This window comes from Antechinus flavipes, chromosome 5 (assembly GCF_016432865.1).
Source record: "Antechinus flavipes isolate AdamAnt ecotype Samford, QLD, Australia chromosome 5, AdamAnt_v2, whole genome shotgun sequence".
In the NCBI taxonomy this organism is placed as follows: Eukaryota; Metazoa; Chordata; class Mammalia; order Dasyuromorphia; family Dasyuridae; genus Antechinus; species Antechinus flavipes.
The window spans coordinates 225,120,943-225,142,216 of NC_067402.1; the positions used below are offsets into that span (position 1 = coordinate 225,120,943).

Sequence of the window (21,274 nt, forward strand, 5' to 3'; positions counted from 1 at the left end):
TGAATAGATGCCCATCAACTGGAGAATGGCTGGGTAAATTGAGGTATATGAATGTTATGGAATATTATTGTTCTTTAAGAAATGACCAGCAGGATGAATACAGAGAGGTTTGGAGAGACTTACATGAACTGATGCTAAGTGAAATGAGCAGAACTAGGAGATCATTATACACTTCGACAACGATATTGTATGAGGATTATTCTGATGGAAGTGGACTTCTTTGACAAAGAGACCTGAGTTTCAATTGATAAATGATGGACAGAAGCAGCTACACCCAAAGAAAGAACACTGGGAAACGAATGTGAACTATCTGCATCTTTGTTTTTCTTCCCGGGTTATTTTTACCTTCTGAATCCAATTCTCCCTGTGCAACAAGAGAACTGTTCGGTTCTGCAAACATATATTGTATCTAGGATATACTGCAACATGTCTAACATATATAGGACTGCTTGCCATCTAGGGGAGGGGGTGGAGGGAAGGAGGGAGGGGAAAAATCAGAACAGAAATGAATGCAAGGGATAATGTTGTAAAAAAAATTACCCTGGCATGGATTCTATCAATATAAAGTTATTATTAAATAAAATTAAGAAAAAAAGACTGAAAAAAAAAACATTTTCCCACCCAAAAGAAGAGCAAAAATATCCATTTTTCCTCCTTATGGGTCTTATTCCTAGATGAAGGGGGATATTGATCCTAGTAATGGAGAGAAGAAGGGGGAAGGGTGTGGGGGAGACAACTACAACTGCCAAATACAAGGAAACCTTTTGCCTTTTGCACTTGAGAAGGGAAAGTGTGACTGGGAAGGGAAGAAGCTTATAAAGGCTTTGAAGATGAAATGGGATCTGTGGGTCGATGAACAGTGATTGTTGACACAGCTATAGGAGAGAGGCAAGCTAAGTCTCTTCTTAAGAAGACAGGAATGATGCCAAGCCAATAAAATACACCTATCATCAGCTTTTTGCTGCCCCCTTTAATGCAGCTCCCCCTGGCAAATAAAAAGGCAGAGCCACTACCCAGATCCCCGAAGCATCTGCTGGAATCTCATTCACTTGCACCCCTGCTCCTGCCACCTTCACTATGACTTGTGGAATCAGTACAGTGGGCTGTGGATTCCGCCCCAGAAACTTTAGTTGCATGTCAGCCTTCGTGCCCAGGATGGGTGACCGCTGCTGCGTCAGTGCTGCTCCCTACCGAGGAGTGTCCTGCTACAGGGGACTATCCGGCTTTGGCAGCCGCAGCATCTGTGGGGGCTACAGGGCTGGCTCCTGCGGCCGTAGCTTTGGCTACCGCTCTGGTGGAGTGTGCGGACCCAGCCCCCCCTGCATCACCACTGTGTCTGTCAACGAGAGCCTCCTGACCCCCCTCAACTTGGAGGTTGACCCCAATGCTCAGTGTGTGAAGCACGAGGAGAAGGAACAGATTAAGTGCCTGAACAGCAAGTTTGCAGCCTTCATCGACAAGGTGAGTGTCATAGTCCCTTGGATTCTCAAGCTCCCTATGTATGGGGCACTAAAGGAAGACCCTGCTACTCTTGGGACATCTTTTAGTCTGGTTGCAAGAGCAGGTGGTGTGGCACAGTGGATAGGGACTTGGACTTCAAGTCAGAAAAACCTGAATTAAACTCCTTGCTTAGAAACTTAGAAGCTGTTGTGTTCCCAGATGAAACACTCACCCTTTCTGTGCCCATTTCTTCATTTGATCAATCTATGATACCAAAATACAAACATAGATGGAAGACCAGAACAGCCTTAGGCCCAACTGGACAGAGTACTAAATCTCAATGCCTTAGTGGAGACAAAGAAAGAGAGAAATGGAGTTAGTATGCTAATAAGTCTGAAGACTTGCAGAGTATGTTCTGTTCTGTGATTTGTGGTTGGGAATCGGAAATATTTAGTTTGAAGAAGAAAAGAATGAACGGAGTGAGCTGGGAGAATGTGCTACTTTACTCTCTGGGTCTCAAATTCTTTATCTGTTAAAATAAGGGGTTGGACTAGAGTAGCAATTCCTTTCATTTTATAGCTGAGGAAATTGAGTACCAGAAAAGTGGGACCCTAGCTAACATTTATATAAGGCTTAAAAGTTTGATAAAGTACTATAGAAATATTATTTCATTTGATTTTCCCTACAACCCTGGCTGGTGGATACTTCTATTATCCTGATTTTACATTTGAGGAAACTGAGATAGAGATTAAGGGATTTGCTCTCAGGGTCACACAGCTAGGAATTGTCTGAGATGGGACTTGATTTCAGATTGTTGATTGCTCAAACCAGCACTCAGACCATCCAGCTGAGAATGACTTGCCAACACAGTTGTTTGAGTAGCTGAGTGGAGATTCAAACCCAGATCTCTGTTACACAGTTCAGTTCTCATTCAGCCACTGTGGAGAATTCTTTCTTCTCTATTTTGTCTTCCTTGACTGCCTTTTCCTGAATCATATTGAATTTTACGCTAGAGAGGAAAGGACTGCCATTCCCAAAACTGCAACATGAGGATTTTAGAAAAGACGAAAGGAAAGAAGGGAGATTCATTAAATGAGGTTATAGGTTGTTGTGAATCCCCTTCTCTGAGACTGCTATGTATTCAATAATTTAAATGAAATTCTGTCTGGAACAAGGGAAAGAGATGGTATTATAGAACTGCTTTTAGGCTCTATAGTCTATGGTTATAAAACGTAGTGGACTGGGAGTCTAGAGAACTAGGTTGCCATTCTTCCAAGAAGTACTGTGTGACCTAAGGCATGCGCCCAACCTCTCTGAGTCTCCCTTTCCAGCTATGTCAAATGAAGGGGTTGGACAGAATTATCTTTGATGTCCCTTTCAACACTCCCATTCAATGGCTACTGATTCTGATTGCATTATTATGAAACAACTGAACACTTTGTTCATTATTCAGCCTTATTATTCACCTTTCTGGCATGGGCATGGGAGGAAGTTTACTTGTTGGTTTAATTGAACAGTATTATGTCAACTCTGAGCTGAATTCTGGACACTCAAAGATGGAAAAAAAAAAAAAAAACAGAGTTGCTCCTTCTCCTCCCCACCCCCACCCCGATAGTTGTTGTGTTTTGTTGAATCTGACTCGATAATAAATCCCATTTAATAGAGCTTTAGAGTTGACAGATCATCTGCTTCACAACACGCCAGTGAGGCAATCTGTGCAGCAAATCCTGGTGTGCCCATTTTACAGATGAGTAAACTAAGGCACAGGGCGAAGTCTGCTCAGGATCAGACAGTTAGAATCAGACTTTGTAGACCTTCTTTTCAAAGTCAGGTCTTTTGATCCCATAATATGCTTCCCATTACTCTAAGCTGCCCCTTTCCTTGTCAGTATTTCCTAAATTCCTCTTTGCCTTTCTACTCATGTGGTTGCATCAAATCTTGCCGAGAGCCCCTGGTTAGTATTATCATAGTCTCCTAACAGTTTCTCTCCAGCAGTCTCTCCTCTTTTCCTCTCAATAACAAGTCAATAAGCATTTATTAATCACCTACGATGTGCTAGGCACTCTGCTAAGCACTAGGAATGCAAAAGAAATGCAAAAAATGCAAAAAAAAAAAGTCCTTGGTCTCAATAAGTTTGCAGACTAATGACAGAAGACAACATTACAAACAACTATGTAGGAGGTACAATAAATGTAGGATAACTTGAAGATCTGAGAGGGAGAGCACTGGCATTAAGGAGATCAGGCATAAACTTTTTTTTTTTTTTTTTTGCTCTGAGGCAATTGGGATTAAGTATCTTGCCCAGGGTCACACAGCTAGAAGTGTTAAGTGTTTAAAGTCACATTTGAACTCAGGTCATCTTGACTTCAGGGCTGGTGTGTTACCCACTGCGCCACCTATCTGCCCCTGGAAATAGGTTTTTATCTGGGGATTGAAGGAAGCCAGGAAAATTGGGAGGTAGAGCTGATTAAGGAAAGAATTGGAGGCATGGGAGTAGCTAGAGAAAATTCCTGTAATTAGGAGATTGAGGGTCTTGTTGGAGGAAAAGTCTGTAACTCATACTTTATAGACCATCCAGCACAGATCTGATCATATTACTTCTGCTCAAAAACCTTCCATGACTTCCCATTACCTAAAGAGTAAAATACAAACTCCATATTCCAGTATTTGAGAAGTGCCATAATTTGGCATTATCTTGATAGGGTGAAGGGTACTCCCAAACCTCAAAATGGTGTTTGCAAAAAAATTGGTGTTGCAAGGTGTCTCAAAAGAATTTTCAGATGCAAGTTAAGGAGAAAAGTTTATTATAATCATAGCACCAATGAAAGTGGGATAAATTCCAAAAAAGGAAGCTAGCAAAGAGCAAGGTGCAAGTAGGTAAATTTATAGGAAAAGGTGAGCAAAACCAGGTGCCTCCTGTCACTGATATGCTCATTTTATAATTTACAGCTGGAGTTGAAGAGTGGTCAAGTTCTTACTTTATGAGCAGGTGTCCTACCCATAGTTGCCTGGGCAGAGCTTGAAGTAGGGGAATCTTGGGGGGGGGCGGTGTTTTTAGGTCTGAAACATCACAAGATTAAGTGGTGGGTATTCAATTTTGTTCTGCACCTGCAATAATTTCCGTACCTTTTTATTGATGCTCATTAGCTCAAGCATCCCATTGTCACTGGCCAACAGACTGATATCTGACAGTTGACAATCTTTTAGATTTGGCCTCCTGGCTGTATGAAGTAAACTAAAGCAAGATAGCCTAAAGCAAGAAAAACATCATTCCTGAGTTAAGATAACCTAGGGTCTGTACTACATCATTCCCTTGGCCAGATAGCCTGGGGGTTATTATTACATCATTCCTAAGTGATGCATCAATCTATCTCACCTTTTGATCTTTACTCCATCACAATTCTGTTTTAAAAATTCTATACTCCAGCCAGAATGGATTCAGAATGATTCCCCAGTCTTATTCTGGCTTCTTCCATCTCCCAGAAATCCTGGGCACCAATTCTTCATACCTGTGATGTACATACAAAAAATGTATGTTGAAATCTTTCTCTTTTTTCAAGTCTCAGTCAGCTACCACTTTCTCTAAGAATTCTTTTCATGTGTTCCCAATTGAAAATCTTTCTCTCCTTAATTCCTTTGAATCCTTTATCTGAATCTCTGTGCCTATCACATTTTGCCATGTATCATATTAATTTGTGTGCCTATCTTGTCCCCTCATTAAGTTGCAAGTTTCTAGGTAGCAAGGACCATGTGATGCCCAAAAACCATCTAGCATACTGCCCCTTGTATGCAGTAGGTACTTAATAAGTGTTTCTTGACAACCATAAGATGGTGTAATGAATAAAGTGTTGTACTTGCATTCAAATCTTGCCTCAGAGCTTTCTGGCTGGATGACTCTGGGTTACTGACTTTTCTCCCCTCAGCCTCAATAGAAATATTAATAGCAACTACTCCATCGGTTGTTATTAAATGAGATACAAGGCATTTTGTAAACCTAAAATTCTATATAAATGTTAGCTACTATTACATTCCATAACTTCTAAGAATGCCATAAGCTTTATATACAGAAGAAACAATCAGCTAGCTTTCTCATTTCTTATCCCAAGTAGCTGATGCCCTGAGATGCTAAACAAGTTATCTTGGTCTACAGAGGCAATAAGAATTTGAACTCAGATCCTCTAACATCAGATCAATAGCTCTTTCCTTACCACAGGTGCAATTGTACAGAACAAATCCCCCAAGCAGATCTCAGACTTTTTGCCATTGGCATCACAGGTGCGGTTCCTAGAGCAGCAGAACAAGCTTCTAGAGACCAAGTGGCAATTCTACCAGAACCGGAAATGCTGTGAGAGCAACCTGGAGCCCCTGTTCCAGGGATACATTGAGACCCTGAAGCGGGAACTAGAGTGTGTGGAGGCTGACAGTGGACGCCTGGCATCTGAGCTCAACCACGTGCAAGAAGTGCTGGAGGGCTACAAGAAGAAGTGAGTGTTTAAGAAAGGTTGCTGGTATCTTATAAGAATGCTCTTCTAAATCGACTTGTAAATCCTAAACATTTATTCCAGATTTTACTAGAATTGTGATCCTGTGAGGGAATCATAGAATTTCACTTCCAGAGAAGCAGCTCCCTAGGGAATGGAGAAATGAGCAAACTAAAAGCTCCCAGGACTACAGTCCTTATGTACTTTTTTTCTTGATCTCTTGCTTCTCTCTCCCTTACAAACCACTCTCTGCCCTGTGGTTTTATGGCTTATCCAAAGGAAAGCTGCATTGGGAATCATCCAGGCTCAATGACCTCTTCTCTCTCATCTCAGGTATGAGGAAGAAGTTGCTCTTCGGGCTACAGCCGAGAATGAATTTGTGGTACTGAAGAAGGTGAGTGGCTGAGAACCAGAGTTGGGAAGCTAGATCCTTCCTGCTCCCATCCTCTACCAGCCTTTAGGTATCAGTGACCCACATCCATCTCTCTGATCTAAAAAGTAGATGGACTTTGCTCAGTGATCTCCTCTCCAATCTCTCAACAGGAGGTAGACTGCGCCTACCTACGGAAGTCAGACCTGGAGGCCAATGCTGAGGCATTGACAGAAGAGATCAACTTTTTGAGAGCCCTGTATGAAGAGGTGAGGAAGACCTGACAGTAAGGGTCAGGGGATCTAGAGCATTATTGTAGTAGAGGGCTTAGCAGCCCAAAAGAATGTTTTGATGTTTAAGTGATAGACATCCCACTGCTTCCTACTGTGTTCTCTATTATGTTCTGCTCAGCCCTATAACTGAGCCTCTACCCCTTTCCCTCCCTATCTTACTTCCTCTATCCTTATTCTCTCTGTTTCTCCAAGTCGCAATCTTCTACTTCTTTTTTTCCTTCCCTCTCTAGTTTCTTTTCTTTCCCTTTCTTTCCTCTCTAGTTTCCTTTCCCCTGACTATGGTCATTTCATATCCCACCCATGGCAGGTAAGCAGGTTTGAAATAATAGGTGGAAATGGAAAGTGGGGAGGGGCAAGAGGGTTTCATTCTCTGGATCTAGTAAAGAAGAGTCTGGGGTCAACCGAGGACATTTCCCCTGTGGCATTGGGCACTGAGACCAGCAGAATATTCTCTTTGAGCTAGAGATAACTTTCCTTTCTCAGTGTTGGCAAAGAAGATTTCCTCATGCCATGGAAAATCCCCAGAACAATTCTGTTGTGTTTAGGGAAGATTAATGTGATTCATCTGACAGTTGTTGCCTTTCCTAATTCTTTGGGGCTGAGAAAAGGTCAAGATGGATCCATGAATACCGGGCTAAATGAAAACAGAGGCTAAGTCTAGAAAAGAGCCTAGAAATAATTGAGATTATACAAGATCCATAATGAAGATACTTGCTAGCGAATGTTAGTTGACTTGAAAAAAAAGTTTTCATTCTATAAAGAATATTACATTGTTTCACAGGGAAACATTTCCAGAAATAATTGGAACTATACAAGCTCCATAATGGAGATAATTGTTAGTAAATGTTATCTGACCTGAAGAAAGTTTTCATTTTACCAAGAATGTTACATTGTTTCACAGGGAACATTACCGCCAGACATAGGTCCTTGTGCTTCCAACAGACAAAAGCAGTCTGGATATGAGAATGAAGTCCAGATGAATTTTTCATCCTCTCTTCTTCTTATCCACTTTACAGGAGATCCGAATCCTCCATACCCACATCTCAGACACCTCCGTGGTGGTGAAGATGGACAACAGCCGAGACCTCAACATGGATTGTGTCATTGCTGAGATCAAGGCTCAGTATGATGATATCGCCAGTCGCAGCCGGGCTGAGGCTGAGTCCTGGTACCGCAGCAAGGTGAGTGGGTCTGGCTCTCTCATGCTCTAGAAGCTGCAGTGAGAGGAATTCGCTGCATGGTGAGTAGATGTCAGGATGGACACCGACTTGTAATCTTCCTTGGGGGTATTTGAAGCAGCACAGATGCCTTCTCTAGTTCTGGCAAGGGCATGAATGCAGTGACACTCAATCTCTCTGCCTCCCACAGTGTGAGGAAATGAAAGCCACAGTGATCCGCCACGGGGAGACTCTACGCAGGACCAAGGAGGAGATCAATGAGCTGAACCGTATGATCCAGAGACTGACTGCAGAAGTGGAGAATGCTAAGTGCCAGGTAAGGACACAACATGGCCCTTTTGTCCCTTCACCACCAGAAATGTGTTCAATTAAAGCCAGAGGAATTCAAGTCAGGTGTCCTTAAAGCTGTCTCCAAAACAGAGGGCTGGACTTTCTATGGACAGATGTTCTAGGACACCAGACCCTAAAAAACCTTCTTTCTTGGAGTAGTCACCCCAGGGGGGTGGGGAACACTTGGGTTGTCTCTGCTAGCACTGTAAAATCTGTAATTCATGAGTTCAAGACAGTTTAATAAGTTTCTTTTCATATTCAACCTATGACACCACGACCATCCCCACCAGAATTGCAAACTGGAGGCTGCTGTGACACAGTCTGAACAACAGGGAGAGACTGCCCTCAATGATGCCCGCTGCAAGCTGGCTGAACTGGAGGGTGCCCTACAGAAGGCCAAGCAGGATATGGCATGTCTGCTGAAGGAATACCAGGAAGTCATGAACTCTAAGCTGGGCCTGGACATCGAGATCGCTACCTACAAACGGCTGCTGGAGGGCGAGGAATACAGGTAGGCACCCCTAGACAAGTTCCAAGTGAAATTCCAAGGAATTCCCAACTGTTGGCCAGAGAGGATTCTAATTCCAAATCTAATTTTTAGAAATCTAAGAAGGTTAAGTGATTTATTTGCCCAAGATCCCACAAATAGTAAAAACCAATGTCAAGACTCGAGTCTAGGCTGATTTCAGAAAAGCCTGGAAAGCCTTACTTGAAGTGATGCCACGTGAAATGAGTAAAAGGAGGAGAACATTATACACAGCAACAATAAGGTTATGCAATTATTAACTGTGATGGACTTGTCTCTTTCCAATAATGAGGTGATTCAAGCCAATTCTAATAGACTTGAGATGAAAAGAGCCTTCTGCATCCAGAAAGAGAACTATGGAGATGGAATATGGATCACAGCATAGTGTTTTTGTTGTTATTTGCTCAGTTTTTTAAACCTTTTCATCTGGTTTTTCTTGTGCAGCATGACATAATGTAAATTTGTTTAGAAGAATTGCACACAATTAACCTATATTGGATTTCTTGATATCTAGGGAGGGGAAGAAAGGGAGAAAAATTTGGAACACAAGGTTTTGCAAAAGTGAATACTGAAAACTATTTTTGTATGTATTTGGAAAAGTAAAAAAGATATTATAAAAAATAGACTTCAGCCTAACCCACAGGTCCAAGGCTCTTTCCACTAGGTGTACCCATGTACCCCAGTCCTATCTCTATCTTCATTCATTCATTTCCCCATTTCTGAAAATCTGTCAATTGAAACTTAGTGAGATAAGATTCTATCCTGACATCTCTTCTCTCCTTCATTCTTCTCTTTTCAGGCTATGTGAAGGTGTTGGTGCTGTGAATGTTTGTAAGTAATTTTGACTTTTAAAGGAAGGATTGAGGTTAGACAGCAGGGAGGACTTCTTACCTGGGAGGGTAAAGAGACTCTGTAAGAATTGCTTCCATTAAGACCACAATAAGGGAAGATGCTCTGAAATGCCATAGGAGACCAAGTAAGTCATGGGTGAGACTAGGATTAGTTTCAGGGAGAACTGTCCAGATAGAAAAATGAAAAGACACTGAAAGAAAGCAGCAGCAAGGAACCAGCTACCATTTCCTTTTTGGGAAGTCTGATCAAATTAGAGAAAGCCTTCCCAGAATTGTCTGAGCTGAGAAATAACTGGTCTGACTCAGACTTGAGAGCTAGAAACTGTGATCTTGCCCTGAATCCTCTACTTTCTACTCTCTTACTTCTGCAGGTGTGAGTAGCTCCCGAGGCGGTGTCAGTTGTGGTGACATTTGCCAGTCCGGCTCTCGACCCATCACCGGCAGTGTCTGTGGTGCCTCTTGTAGTGGGAACCTGGTAGTGAGCACTGGAACCTGTGTGCCCTGTGGAACCCTCAACACCAGCTGTGGAAGATGCTAGAGAGAGTTAAACATCCTTTCCATCAGCTCCAGATACGCCCTATTCCCTACTCTACCCCTATTCCCAGATCTCAGCCTCTAAAGCAGCTGTTTTCCTACCTCATGTTCTGAAACTACACCAAACTCCCATCCTTTTCCACCTTTGATCTGAAATAGGGAAATAGATCTCACAGCCCCTTCTTGAATTCTGAACCCCTTGGGAATAAAGGGGTTTGAATACAGGGCATAGCTAACCTGTCCCAGATCCTTCTCAATGCATATTGTCTTATGCTTATCCAATAAACTTGGGAAGCCAATTTTTGGCACTGAAATGTATGGCTTTCTTGTGGTTTCTCATCCACGTGATGTCCAGTGGGAATGCAGAGGATGTTACTGGTAGGAGAACTAGTATGGATTTTAGGATTATAAAAGATCATCTAGTCTGACTTCCTCAAAGAAGAGGAGACTGAAGAACAGAAACGATGATTTATTCAACATCACATGTAATAAGGAACAAAGCTGAGATTCAACTTCAGGTTCTCTGACTCCATATTGAATGTCATTTCTGCTACACTCTTTCTGGGATAAGAGCAACTTAGATACCAAATTAAAACTTTAAGGATCTTCTGCCCCAGTCTCAGGAACATACAAATTCTCAAGGACATAAGTCACTATACAAGATGGCTCCATTTTCCTCCTTATTCCTAGGGAGTAAGGTGTTTATAGGCCAAAAAAACTCTAACTAGATACCACTTGTCACTCTGACCTGGTTTAGATTTAGCTACACAAAGTCAAATCTAGAAAATAAAAATGGAGAAAAGATAGTCATGATCCTGAGAATTTTTGTTGGAGGGCAAGGAAAGAAGAGGGTGGTTTCAGGGTGGCAAACAGCTATTGAAAGGCAACATAGCTCTTTAAAAAGTCTCTTCATTTATTCAACAACAATTTATTAAGGGCTTACTATATACAGGTTGTGTAAGATGCAAAGAAAATAAAATCATTTTCTGTAAAATGCAGCCCCTGATACCAAGAAGCAAAAGAGTAAGGGGCATAAGATACCAACACATTATAACATACAATGACTTGAGTTTTAATACTCTGGAGCTATTATGTAAAAAAAGAGAAACTTTTAAGGAAAAGAAAATATTTTAAGAAAAAACTGGCAACCTACGATGGCATAGTTTACCAGATTTGTTTTTTATTCATCACATTTCACCCCTTGATGGAAAGGTCATAATGGTCTTCTAAAGGACTTTCTGCACTTAACTAGATTTAGGATCCTTCCTGGACAACCCTGACCTTAGGGAATTTAAGAAATCTGATTTAGGGGCAAATGGATAGAGCACTAGCCCTATATGACCCTGAGCAAGTCTCAAACTGCCTCAAATAAATTGCCTCAAAATAAAAAGAAAGAAAAGAAAGAAAAAAAAAAGAAAGAAAGAAAGAAGTCTAGGCCTAGATAAAACTGAAGGAAGAACTTAGTGCAGATCAACCAAAAACCAATATTACTAGGGAGTTTAAGGGAACATTTGTAGGAATCCCCTTTATTATTTTACTTCATGACTTAGCACTGAAGGACTTTTGCACTTTGAGATAATAAAGCAATCCCTTCATTGGCTTCTGAGAAGGAAAAAGTTATGACTTTGGCTCTTTCTCTTTCTTCCATTCTCAACTATAGGGCTATTTTGAGGTACTTTGCCATATCCCTAATCCTGGACAGCATGAGGTTGTGAGTAGCTCCAAACTCAGGATCCAGTTCCTCACAAAAGGATGTGAGCTTTAACTAACATTGCTAAACTAGTTGCCTAACTCTACTATGTTCATGGCATTGTCCTAGGAATTCAAAAATAAATGAACAGAATAGTGAAGTGAAGAGTAATGAAGAGATAAAATGTGAACACCAATAATAAGATAAAGAAGAAAATGAAAAATACTAAGGAGATACATAACAAGTGCTATGAAATTCAAGAGACAGATCAATTCTAGTAATCTTTAGAGTTAACTCCTCAGCTTTGGCTTCTGGACCGCTCTACTTTCCTGAGATTTATTCTTCTCATCTCGTTGATTTCCCAACATAGATCCTGAGCTCTCTGTGAGGAATTTCTCCCTTTCTCCTGTCATCAACATCACCACATACTTCCCACTTCTGAATCGTCACACAAGCTATTCTTCCCTTGTCAGGCATAGGATATTCTTCCCATCTTCCCTCCTTATAAATCTTCATCCCAATTCTGATCCAAACTCCAGGAAACCTTCCCTTATTAACACACCACCCAGTTCAACTTTCATCCTATTCCCCCACTACTGAGGACCACCTACTCTGTCTTTGTTTCTCTGTGACTTATATGTAATAGGAACTTAATAAATGTTGGTTTTTTCCCCCTGAATTCATGTCCCATTTCCCCTACTAGATGGAGAACTCTCTGAGGACAAGGATAGGTATTCCTCTTCCAGATTCCCCTCCCTTTCTAGTTTATCTCATTTTTCTCAGCCAGTGCTTTTTTTCTTTATCTCTGTCTTAGTTCTTGTTCTCCTTCTTCAAATGGGTGTGGTAGGATTGTTTTTTTTTTCCTTGACTCTATCTGGCCATAAAGTTAGGAATCAGAAATTATGACTCCCTCAGCAACTTTTCCATTTCCCACTGTCCTGAACCTTATGGTTTGGGATAATCCAGGGAATGTAGAGAGACAAGAAAGTGATCTTAGAATACTAAAAATGAAAGGAATTTTGTAGATCATGCAATTCAATCTAATCATTTTATGCATGAGGAAACTAAGGTCAAGTGATTTTTCCAAAATCACATATCGCAGAACTGGGACACAAATCTAGGTCTTCTGACTACAAACATAGCTCTCTTTATATTGTTTCTTGCAAAGAAGTTTGCTCAAATTCCATAGTTAATAAGTGGTAGATGGCTAGTAAGTAGTAAAATTAGGATTTGGGCACTATTGAGTAAAGAAATGCAAGTTAAAACTTTTAAAAAGTTTTTAAAGTTAAAAAAGTTTAAAAAAAACAAGTAAAAAAAATGAAGTACTACTTCATACCTCTCAGATTGGCTAAAATGATAGGAAAAGATATTGATAAATATTGGAGAGAAAATTAGGACATTAATGCATTGCTGGTGGTGTTGTGAAATAATCCAACCATTTTGGAGAGTAACTTGGAACTATGCTCAAAGGGCTATCAAACTGTCTATACACTTTGATCTAGCAGTGTCACTATTGGATCTGTCTACAAAGGAAATCATAAAAGAGGGAAATGGATCCACATATGCCAAAATGTTTGTAACAGCTCTTTTTTAGTGGTAAATAATTGAAAAATGTGTATATGTCAGTTAATTGGGGAATGGCTGAATAAGTTATGGTATTTGAAAGTAATGGAATATTATTTTTCTATAAAAATAAACAAGCTGATTTTAGAAAGGCTTGGAAAGACTTACATAAAGTGATGCTGAACAAAGCAAGCAGAACCAAGAATACATTGTACACAGTAACAGCAATATTGTACAATGAATGATAATTCTGATGGACTTAGTTCCTCTCAATGGTTCAGTGATCCAAGGCAATCCCAATAAACTTTGGATGAAAAATGCCATCTGTATCCAGAGAGAACTATGGACCCTAAATGTAAAACGGCATATGCTATGTTCACTTTTTCCCCCTTTTTATTGTTTCTTTTTCTTTTGTGGTTTTTCCTTTTTGTTCTGAATTTTTTCTCCCAATATAATTCATATGAAAATGTGTTTTTTCAAATGAATGTACATATATAACCAGAAAAAAAATAAATTTAAATTTTTTTAAAATTGAGCTTTGTGGTGAAATGAGCTCAGCCCTAGTTCATTATTGTGTATGCCAGATAAGAACAGAGAGAAAAATTGTAGAAAGAGTAGAACCATCTTGTAGCTGAGTTGTTTATTAGGTTTTCCAACAGAGAATGTAAGAATATAATTTTATTGCAGAATGGAAGATGGAAAGAAGGTATCTAACCACAATTGGCAGTGTTGACTTTTTCTTCTTGTCCTCTCACCTCAATTATTTAATTTCCTGGGAATTAGAAGAGGGAGTAATAGGAAAAGCAGAGCTGTTCCTGACCAGTTAGTTAAAAAGATCCACCCACCCATAGACTCACTCTAGAATCTTTCTCTTGCCTGCGACATTTCCCCCACACAGGGACATGACTCCTCCCTCCCCACACCCCTTTCAAGTTCCCTTTCATGTTTTGTCTTCTACCCTTAGAATATAAGCTTTTCGAGGGCAGACACTATCATGATTTTTGGTTTTTATATTCCCAGTACTTAGCACAGTGGCTGGCACATGTAGGTGCTTAATACTATTTATCTGCTCTATTTATCCACCCCACCTACCATCCATCTATCCATCCATATCTGTCTGTCTTTCTAGATGTCTAGATACCTTTATATCCATCTTCACCAGAGTGAACCCATCTTGCATTCAAATACCAAAGACATAAGCCAAGTCCCTTTTTCTGAATCCTACCCCTAGATTCAACCACACAAACCCATTTCTCCAGACTCCAGAGACAATTCATATCGTATGAGTACTTTTGTTTCTTACTGGTGAACAATTCAGGTGAGCTGTACAGATAATTAATGACTTCAGGAATAGAAGTAAGTCATTGGAATGTTGTAAAGACAGCTCCAGAAAATACATCTTCTGAACTCCATCATGAGACTATCATGCAACATCAGCTCTTTGCTATTCTAGTAGTTCCTGAAATTCAACGTCACCCTCCCTCTTTTCTCCAGGAAATCGTTACAGATTTGTTTTTTAAAAAGAATGCTGACTCAGACTATCCGTTGCCTAACTTATGATGGTAGGACTTCTTCAGTATTACTTTTCCTCTGGTCTTTCCATGATTAGTACTTCCCGGTCCATTCTAATATTCACAACTTCTACTCTGGAAGTGTTCTTCTGGAAGTCAAATCAGAAAATAAGAGTTGGTAGGGGAAGTATCAATGAATCATTAAAAAGATAAACAGAAAAGTATAGAAATTCCTTTACAAGGGGACAATCAGAACAGTGTTGTAACTATCATACTAAATCTGTATATTACAAAAAAAAAATGAAAACAAAATTATAAGTTGTTCTTAGTGGAAAAGGAAAAAACTAATATAGCAGTTCACACTTTCTATCCTCCTTTTTTTGTTATTTTTTGCATTTTAAAATGTTCCTGTTTGTTAATATTTACTAATTTTTTAAAAAAAGAAAATATAATAAATTGCTAGTAATATTAACGTCAAATAAATAATTATTAAATAATTTATTAAATTTATAACATTAAAAATGACAAAATTAAAATTAATAGACACAGAGCATATCTTAATGTCTTTCAATATTTGAAGAGCCATCATGTGAAAGATTTTCCTTAGAGAGTAAACGCAAAAGATAAGGGTAGAAGATGGAGAAAACTAGATTTAGTCTTTTTTAAAATTATTATAGCTTTTTATTTACAAAACATAAGCATAGGTAATTTTTCAATATTGACCCTTGCAAAACCTTCTGTTCCAAATTTTCCCCTCCTTCCCCCCACTCCCTCTCCTAGATGCCAGGTAGTCCAATGCATGTTAAATATATTAAAATCTAACATATTTATACAGTCATCTTGCTGCACAAGAAAAATCAGATCTAGAAAGAAAGAAAAAACCTGAGAAGGAAAACAAAAATTCAAGCAAACTATAACAAAAAGAATGAAAGTGCTATGTTGTGGTCCATACTCATTTTCCATAGTCTTCTCTCTGGGTATAGATGACTCTATCATTACTGAACAATTGGAACTTCTTTGAATCTAGATTTAATCTTGAAGTAAGGAAGTTAACAACTGGAATTTATCCAGAGGGGTATGGCCTGCCTTGAAGGACAATGAGTTGCTCAAAATTAGAAGGCTACAAATAGAGATATTGCAGGCTATTTGTGTTCAGATTAAGATTGATCTAAATTACTTTTGATATTTCTTCTGAGATTCTGTGTCCCTTCTACATCTGTCCACTGACCATGTGTTTGTGCCCCGCTTAGACTGAGGGGTCTTAGAGGAAAGTGTCCCTGTATATATAAGTAGAGCCAACTATGACTGACATTTTAAATTAGGCAACATTTATTCCCACCTCCAATAATCACAATCATCAGTGCTCTAATCTATCTTATCAATGAAAAGTGAATCTCCAATACTGAAAATCACAATCCACAATGTCTTCTTATCCTTTATCCATTGGCAGACACCCACTCCATTATAAAGGACAGGAGATCTTTTGACATTGCCTGGATACCCATCAAACTTATAGGTAATCAGTAATATTCTCATTCTCTCTATATAACTAGAATAGCTCATTTTTTGATCATAATCTGTTTGAAGGCATCTTTTATGCCACTTTTGTGGCAAAAATCTATGGCAACATTCTGGAGGCTACTCACCTCAATTGTATATCATTTCCGCATTGGCCTTTAGGTAATAGCTGTAACTTTAATTCCTTGGAGACTGGCATATGACTCATACTTGAATAGCATCACTGGAAAAAATTTGTGTTAAAAGGGGAGGCTCTTTGTTTCAGAGACAAACTTAAGCTTATTAAAACATTGTGTAATTTGCCAAATGTAATCAAGCTTGATTTTCTCCTATGATTCAATTTTTAAGAAGGCATATCTTCAAGATATTGCAAAGTTGGTTTAAGACCATCACAGTAAAGCCAATTCACAATAGAGCAATTTGTGAATTTTTAGCTTTCCCAATGCATATGAAAATTATGTTTATACCATACTGTAAACTATTAAATGTGTAATACTATTATGTCTTTAAAAATGCTTTATTGTTTAAAAAATGCTAACCATCACTTGAGCTTTCAGCAAGTTGTAATCATTTTTCTGATATATGATCTTGCTTTAGTGTTGGCTGCTAATCAATCAGGGTAGTGGGAGCTGAAAATTAGGGAGGCTTTGGCAATTTCTTAAAATAAGACGACAAGGAAGTTTGTCACATTGATTGACTCTTCCTTTCACTTGATTGCTTACAGGTCATTGTAGAGTTATTAATTAGACTAATTTCAATATTGGTGTGTCTCAAGAAACAGGAAGTCCTGAGGACAGGAAAAGAGACAAGGAAGCAGTCAGTTGGTGAAGCAATCAGAGCACATGTTTGTTGATTAAATTCACCATTATTTATGGACACGGGTTGTAATACCCCCAAATAATTATAATAGTAACATTAGAGATCATTGATTACAGATCACCTTACAGATATAATGATGAAAAAGTTTGAAATACTTCTAGATTTATTAAAATGTGACACATTGACATGATGTGAGCCCATGCTGTTGCAAAAAAAAAAAAAAAAAAAAAAAAAGGCACTGATAGACTTGCTTGACAGAGTTGCCACAAACCTTCAATTTGTAAAAAGCATAATATTTGCAAAGTGCAATAAAATGAGGTGTGCCTGTGATGGATAGAGTGCTTCTTGACTTTGAAGGAGATCTGGGTTTGTCTCACCTCTGACACATATCCCTTTAGTGAAATCATATATACAATCCCGCTCCCTCTTCATATACAGCATCTATTTCAATTTCATGATGGTATATTTTCCAGGAATCTGGACAATGGATGATGGTCTCATACTTTCTCAGTCACCAATGGAGCAAAACAAAGCTGCATGCTAGCTCCCATGATTTTTAACATGATGTTTTAAAGCTATGTTGTCAAACAATGAGAATGAATACGGCTTCAAGGTCAGCTACTTGCCCACATGGTAAATTCTTCAACTTGAAAGGACTACAAGCCAAAACTAAAGTGGAGGAAGTTTTGGTGGATGGTTTTTTTGTTTGCAAGTGATTGTGCGCTCAATTTAGCCTCCCAAACTGAAATGTATGGATCAATTCCCTTGCTGCTTGTGCTAATTTTGGACCAACAATTAAACCAAGAAAACACAGGCACTCTATCAGCCAGCACCTCATCATCCATATGTGGAACCATCACTTACAGCAAATGGAGAAGTTTTGAATACTGTGGTTAAGTTCACTTATCTTGGCAGTATATTTTCAGGGATGTCCACATTGATAATGAAGTTGAAACACACCGAGTTTGGGAAACTCTGAAGGAAAATAGGACAGAGGAGAGGTATTCAACTGACTATCAAATTGAATGTCTACAGAGTTGTTGTTCTGACTTCATTTCTGCATGCCCATGAAACCTTGACAGGGGTATCTCAGCACCATGCCATGAATTGAATTGCTTACATTTGAATGATCTTAGGAAGCATCTGAAGATCACCTAATGGATAAGATATGAGATACTGAATTCCTTTCTCAAACTAAACTGCCACGCATTCCAACTTTACTGCAGAGAGCACAACTCCCTTGGGCTGGGCATATTGTTCAAATGCCAGCTGTATGCTTGCCAAAAAAACTGTTTTATGGAGAACTTACACAGCATAAGCACTCAAATAGTGGTCAAAAACCTCAATACAAGGATACTCTCAAAATCTCTCTTAAGAACTTTTGAATTGATTGCACGACATGGGAGACAGTGACACAGGACCAAACAGCATGGGGTGCCTTTATCAGAGAAGGTGCTATACTCTATGAACAATGCAAAATTGAAGTAGCTCAGAAGAAACATGAGATGTACAAAATCAAAGAATCCATCAAAAATTTTCATAGCTTCTGTTTGTGTCTGATTTGCTGCAGAGCATTCTGAGTTCATATTAGTCTGATCAGCCATGTCAGACACACTGCAATTTAACTCTAACATATTGATGTTATTTTGGTCCTCTTTGAGAATGAAGGACAACAACCTTGACATATATCCTTTAAATGTGCAAATGAAAGAACACATATAAAGTATTTCCCAAATCATAGTCATGGTGTAAATTCCAGCTATTATTACTACCTATGGAACAGATCTACTTATCTATGTAGTCTGAGTCCTGAATGTCTTCCCTACCAGTAGCATAAACTTCTGGCAAGTGTATATCTCCCTGTTTTATACTTCTCTTCATCCTAGAAGAATCCTTCAGCTCTGGAGTTTGTACCTTGTAAGCACCCTTAGCCTCAGAGTTCCTCCCAGAACTTTTCCTTGAGGAAGACCAATAATTTCTTCATTTCTCAACAGGTTTCTCCATCATTTCTTACATTAAGTATCTTGCTCCTTCCTCTTTCAAATTCTTTTTATGTGATGTTTTCTCCCATTGTCTGCTCTGTATGGTGTCTGCTCATTGAAGGTAGGTCCTGTTATTTTTTTTGTTTATATTTGTAATCCCAGCACTTAGCACAATGCCTGGCACAAAAGTGCTTAATAAGCATTTGTTGACTTGATACATCTTTCACTGAATCTTATATAATTTTGACATAAGCAAGGAATGCACCTTGCTGGAGAAAAGTATTTAAAGTGGCAGCATAGTCTTTATAATTAGATTTTTTTAAGTCAATAAGCCATAATCACAGTAGGTTTTTGTACTCACCATGTTTGTCAATAAATTGTATGATTATATATGATCTGTTATGTTTTTGTTGTTGTTCTGCCTTTTAATTGTTCCTGACTCATTCTGACCCTGTGGACCCCAACATACCAGGTCTTTCTGTCTTCCAATGTCTTCTAATGTCTATCAAAGCCCATGTTTATTACTTCCATGACACTATCAATGTCATCCTCTTCTCCTTTTTTACCTTCAATCTTTCTCAGCATCAATCTTTTCCAGTGACTCCTGTTTTCTTCTTACATAGCCAGACTTTAATATTTATCCTTCCAAAGAATAGTCTGAATTAATTTATTTAAGTATTGATAGATCTCTTCCAACACTATGATTTGAAAGCATCAATTTTGTAGTGTTCAGCTTTCCTTATGGTTCAACTCTTACAGACATCCATTGTTACTGGAAAAGCAGTAATTTTGACTGTATAGACCTTTGTCAGTGATGTCTATGCTTTTTAACTTGTTGTCTAGTTTTGCCATAGTTTTCCTTCCAAGGAGCAAGTATCTTTTTATTTCGTGCCACAGACACCATCTGCAGTGATTTTTGAGCCTCCAAAATATAAAATCTAACATCATTTTAAGTTTTTTCTCCCTCTTTTTGCAGAAAGTGATGAAGCCAGTTGTATAATGTTTTCAATATCATAAAGATGTTTTCTGGATCATCCTTTTTTTCAGTAATAATGAAGTCCTCAATTTTTTCCTAAGCATCTAATATTTTCCTCTCAGATATTTGAGAATTAATCCTTCAAAGCCCCAAAATTGTATTGCCTCCAGCATGGAACTCTACTATATATACTTTTTCTAGTCCAGTTGCTTTTCTCAGATTTGTTTTCTTTATTGCAATTTCTACCTTCTCATGCAGTATATAAGTAACCATTAAATTAGAGTCAACACATGGTGGTATCACTATCATTAATGAAAACCTGAACAGATCTTTTCCATTTTTAAAATCTTTTCATTTTCTTCCTGCTTCTTTAGTTTTATTTTTTAATGACTTATTGACTTTTATGTAACCATCGCTTCATAATGATCTCCCTCTTTTCTTGTAAAAATGTGGGTATGAAGAAGTCAATATATTGACTATATCTGATAAGGTATAGCTCTTTATTTATAGTCTATTATCTCTCTGCTAAGAACATGGAAGTCTGCTTTGCCATCAGTCCTCTGAAGTCATAATTAGTCATTGAATTTGATATGTTGAGTGTTCATATCTTACAAAATTGTTTTTCATTATATTATTGATAATTGTGTAAATTGCTCTTTTGATTTAGCTTACTTACCTTTGCATGAACTCATGAAAATATTCTCAAGCATTTCTGAATTCTTCATATTTGTCATTTCTTAAAAGTCATAGCAATATTCCATTACATTAGTAGATCATAATTTCTTCAGACATTTTGCTGTTATTGTGAACCCAATATGTTGGAAACATACTTGTTGTTGTCATTTTTTTTTCTTGGACCATTATTATACCATGATAGTGTTAGGAGAAAAGAGATGATAATTGTACTTTTCCTTCTGACTTTGACCTTCTTAGAGTATCTGCCCAAAAGGGACATCACCAGGTCAAAGGATTAGTCACTTTTCTAGTATAATTCCAAATTGTTTTCCCAAAGGGATGGATCATTTCACAGTGCCACAATCAGTACAGTTGCTTTCCAATTATCTACTCTTTGTTTTGTTCAATTTTTCTTTTTATATTTTTTTATCCAAATGGCTTTAATGATTATGACTTTATCATATAGTTTGTGGTTTGGTAATGCTAAACCCTCTTCACTGTTTTTTTTCCCATTATTTCCTTCAGAATTCCTGACTC

At 38.5% G+C, this 21,274-nt stretch overlaps 1 protein-coding gene across 1 annotated transcript; it reads left to right on the top strand.

Moving 5' to 3' along the window:
• Positions 1–1,077: 1,077 nt before the first annotated feature.
• Positions 1,078–10,317, top strand: LOC127564484 (keratin, type II cuticular Hb3). The gene is made up of 9 exons (XM_052001043.1): positions 1,078–1,461; positions 5,716–5,924; positions 6,255–6,315; positions 6,465–6,560; positions 7,601–7,765; positions 7,953–8,078; positions 8,383–8,603; positions 9,418–9,449; positions 9,841–10,317. Exons 1-9 carry the CDS (start codon positions 1,078–1,080, stop codon positions 10,005–10,007), a joined length of 1,461 nt encoding a protein of 486 aa, XP_051857003.1. The 3' UTR covers positions 10,008–10,317.
• The last annotated feature ends 10,957 nt before the right edge of the window (positions 10,318–21,274 follow it).

Coding starts and splice junctions, on each gene's coding strand:
- LOC127564484 (XM_052001043.1), top strand. CDS start 1,078: ATGACTTGTGGAATCAGTACAGTGGGCTGTGGATTCCGCCCCAGAAAC. Junction 8,604..9,417: donor CTGGAGGGCGAGGAATACAG/GTAGGCACCCCT, acceptor TTCTCTTTTCAG/GCTATGTGAAGGTGTTGGTG. Junction 9,450..9,840: donor TGTTGGTGCTGTGAATGTTT/GTAAGTAATTTT, acceptor TTACTTCTGCAG/GTGTGAGTAGCTCCCGAGGC.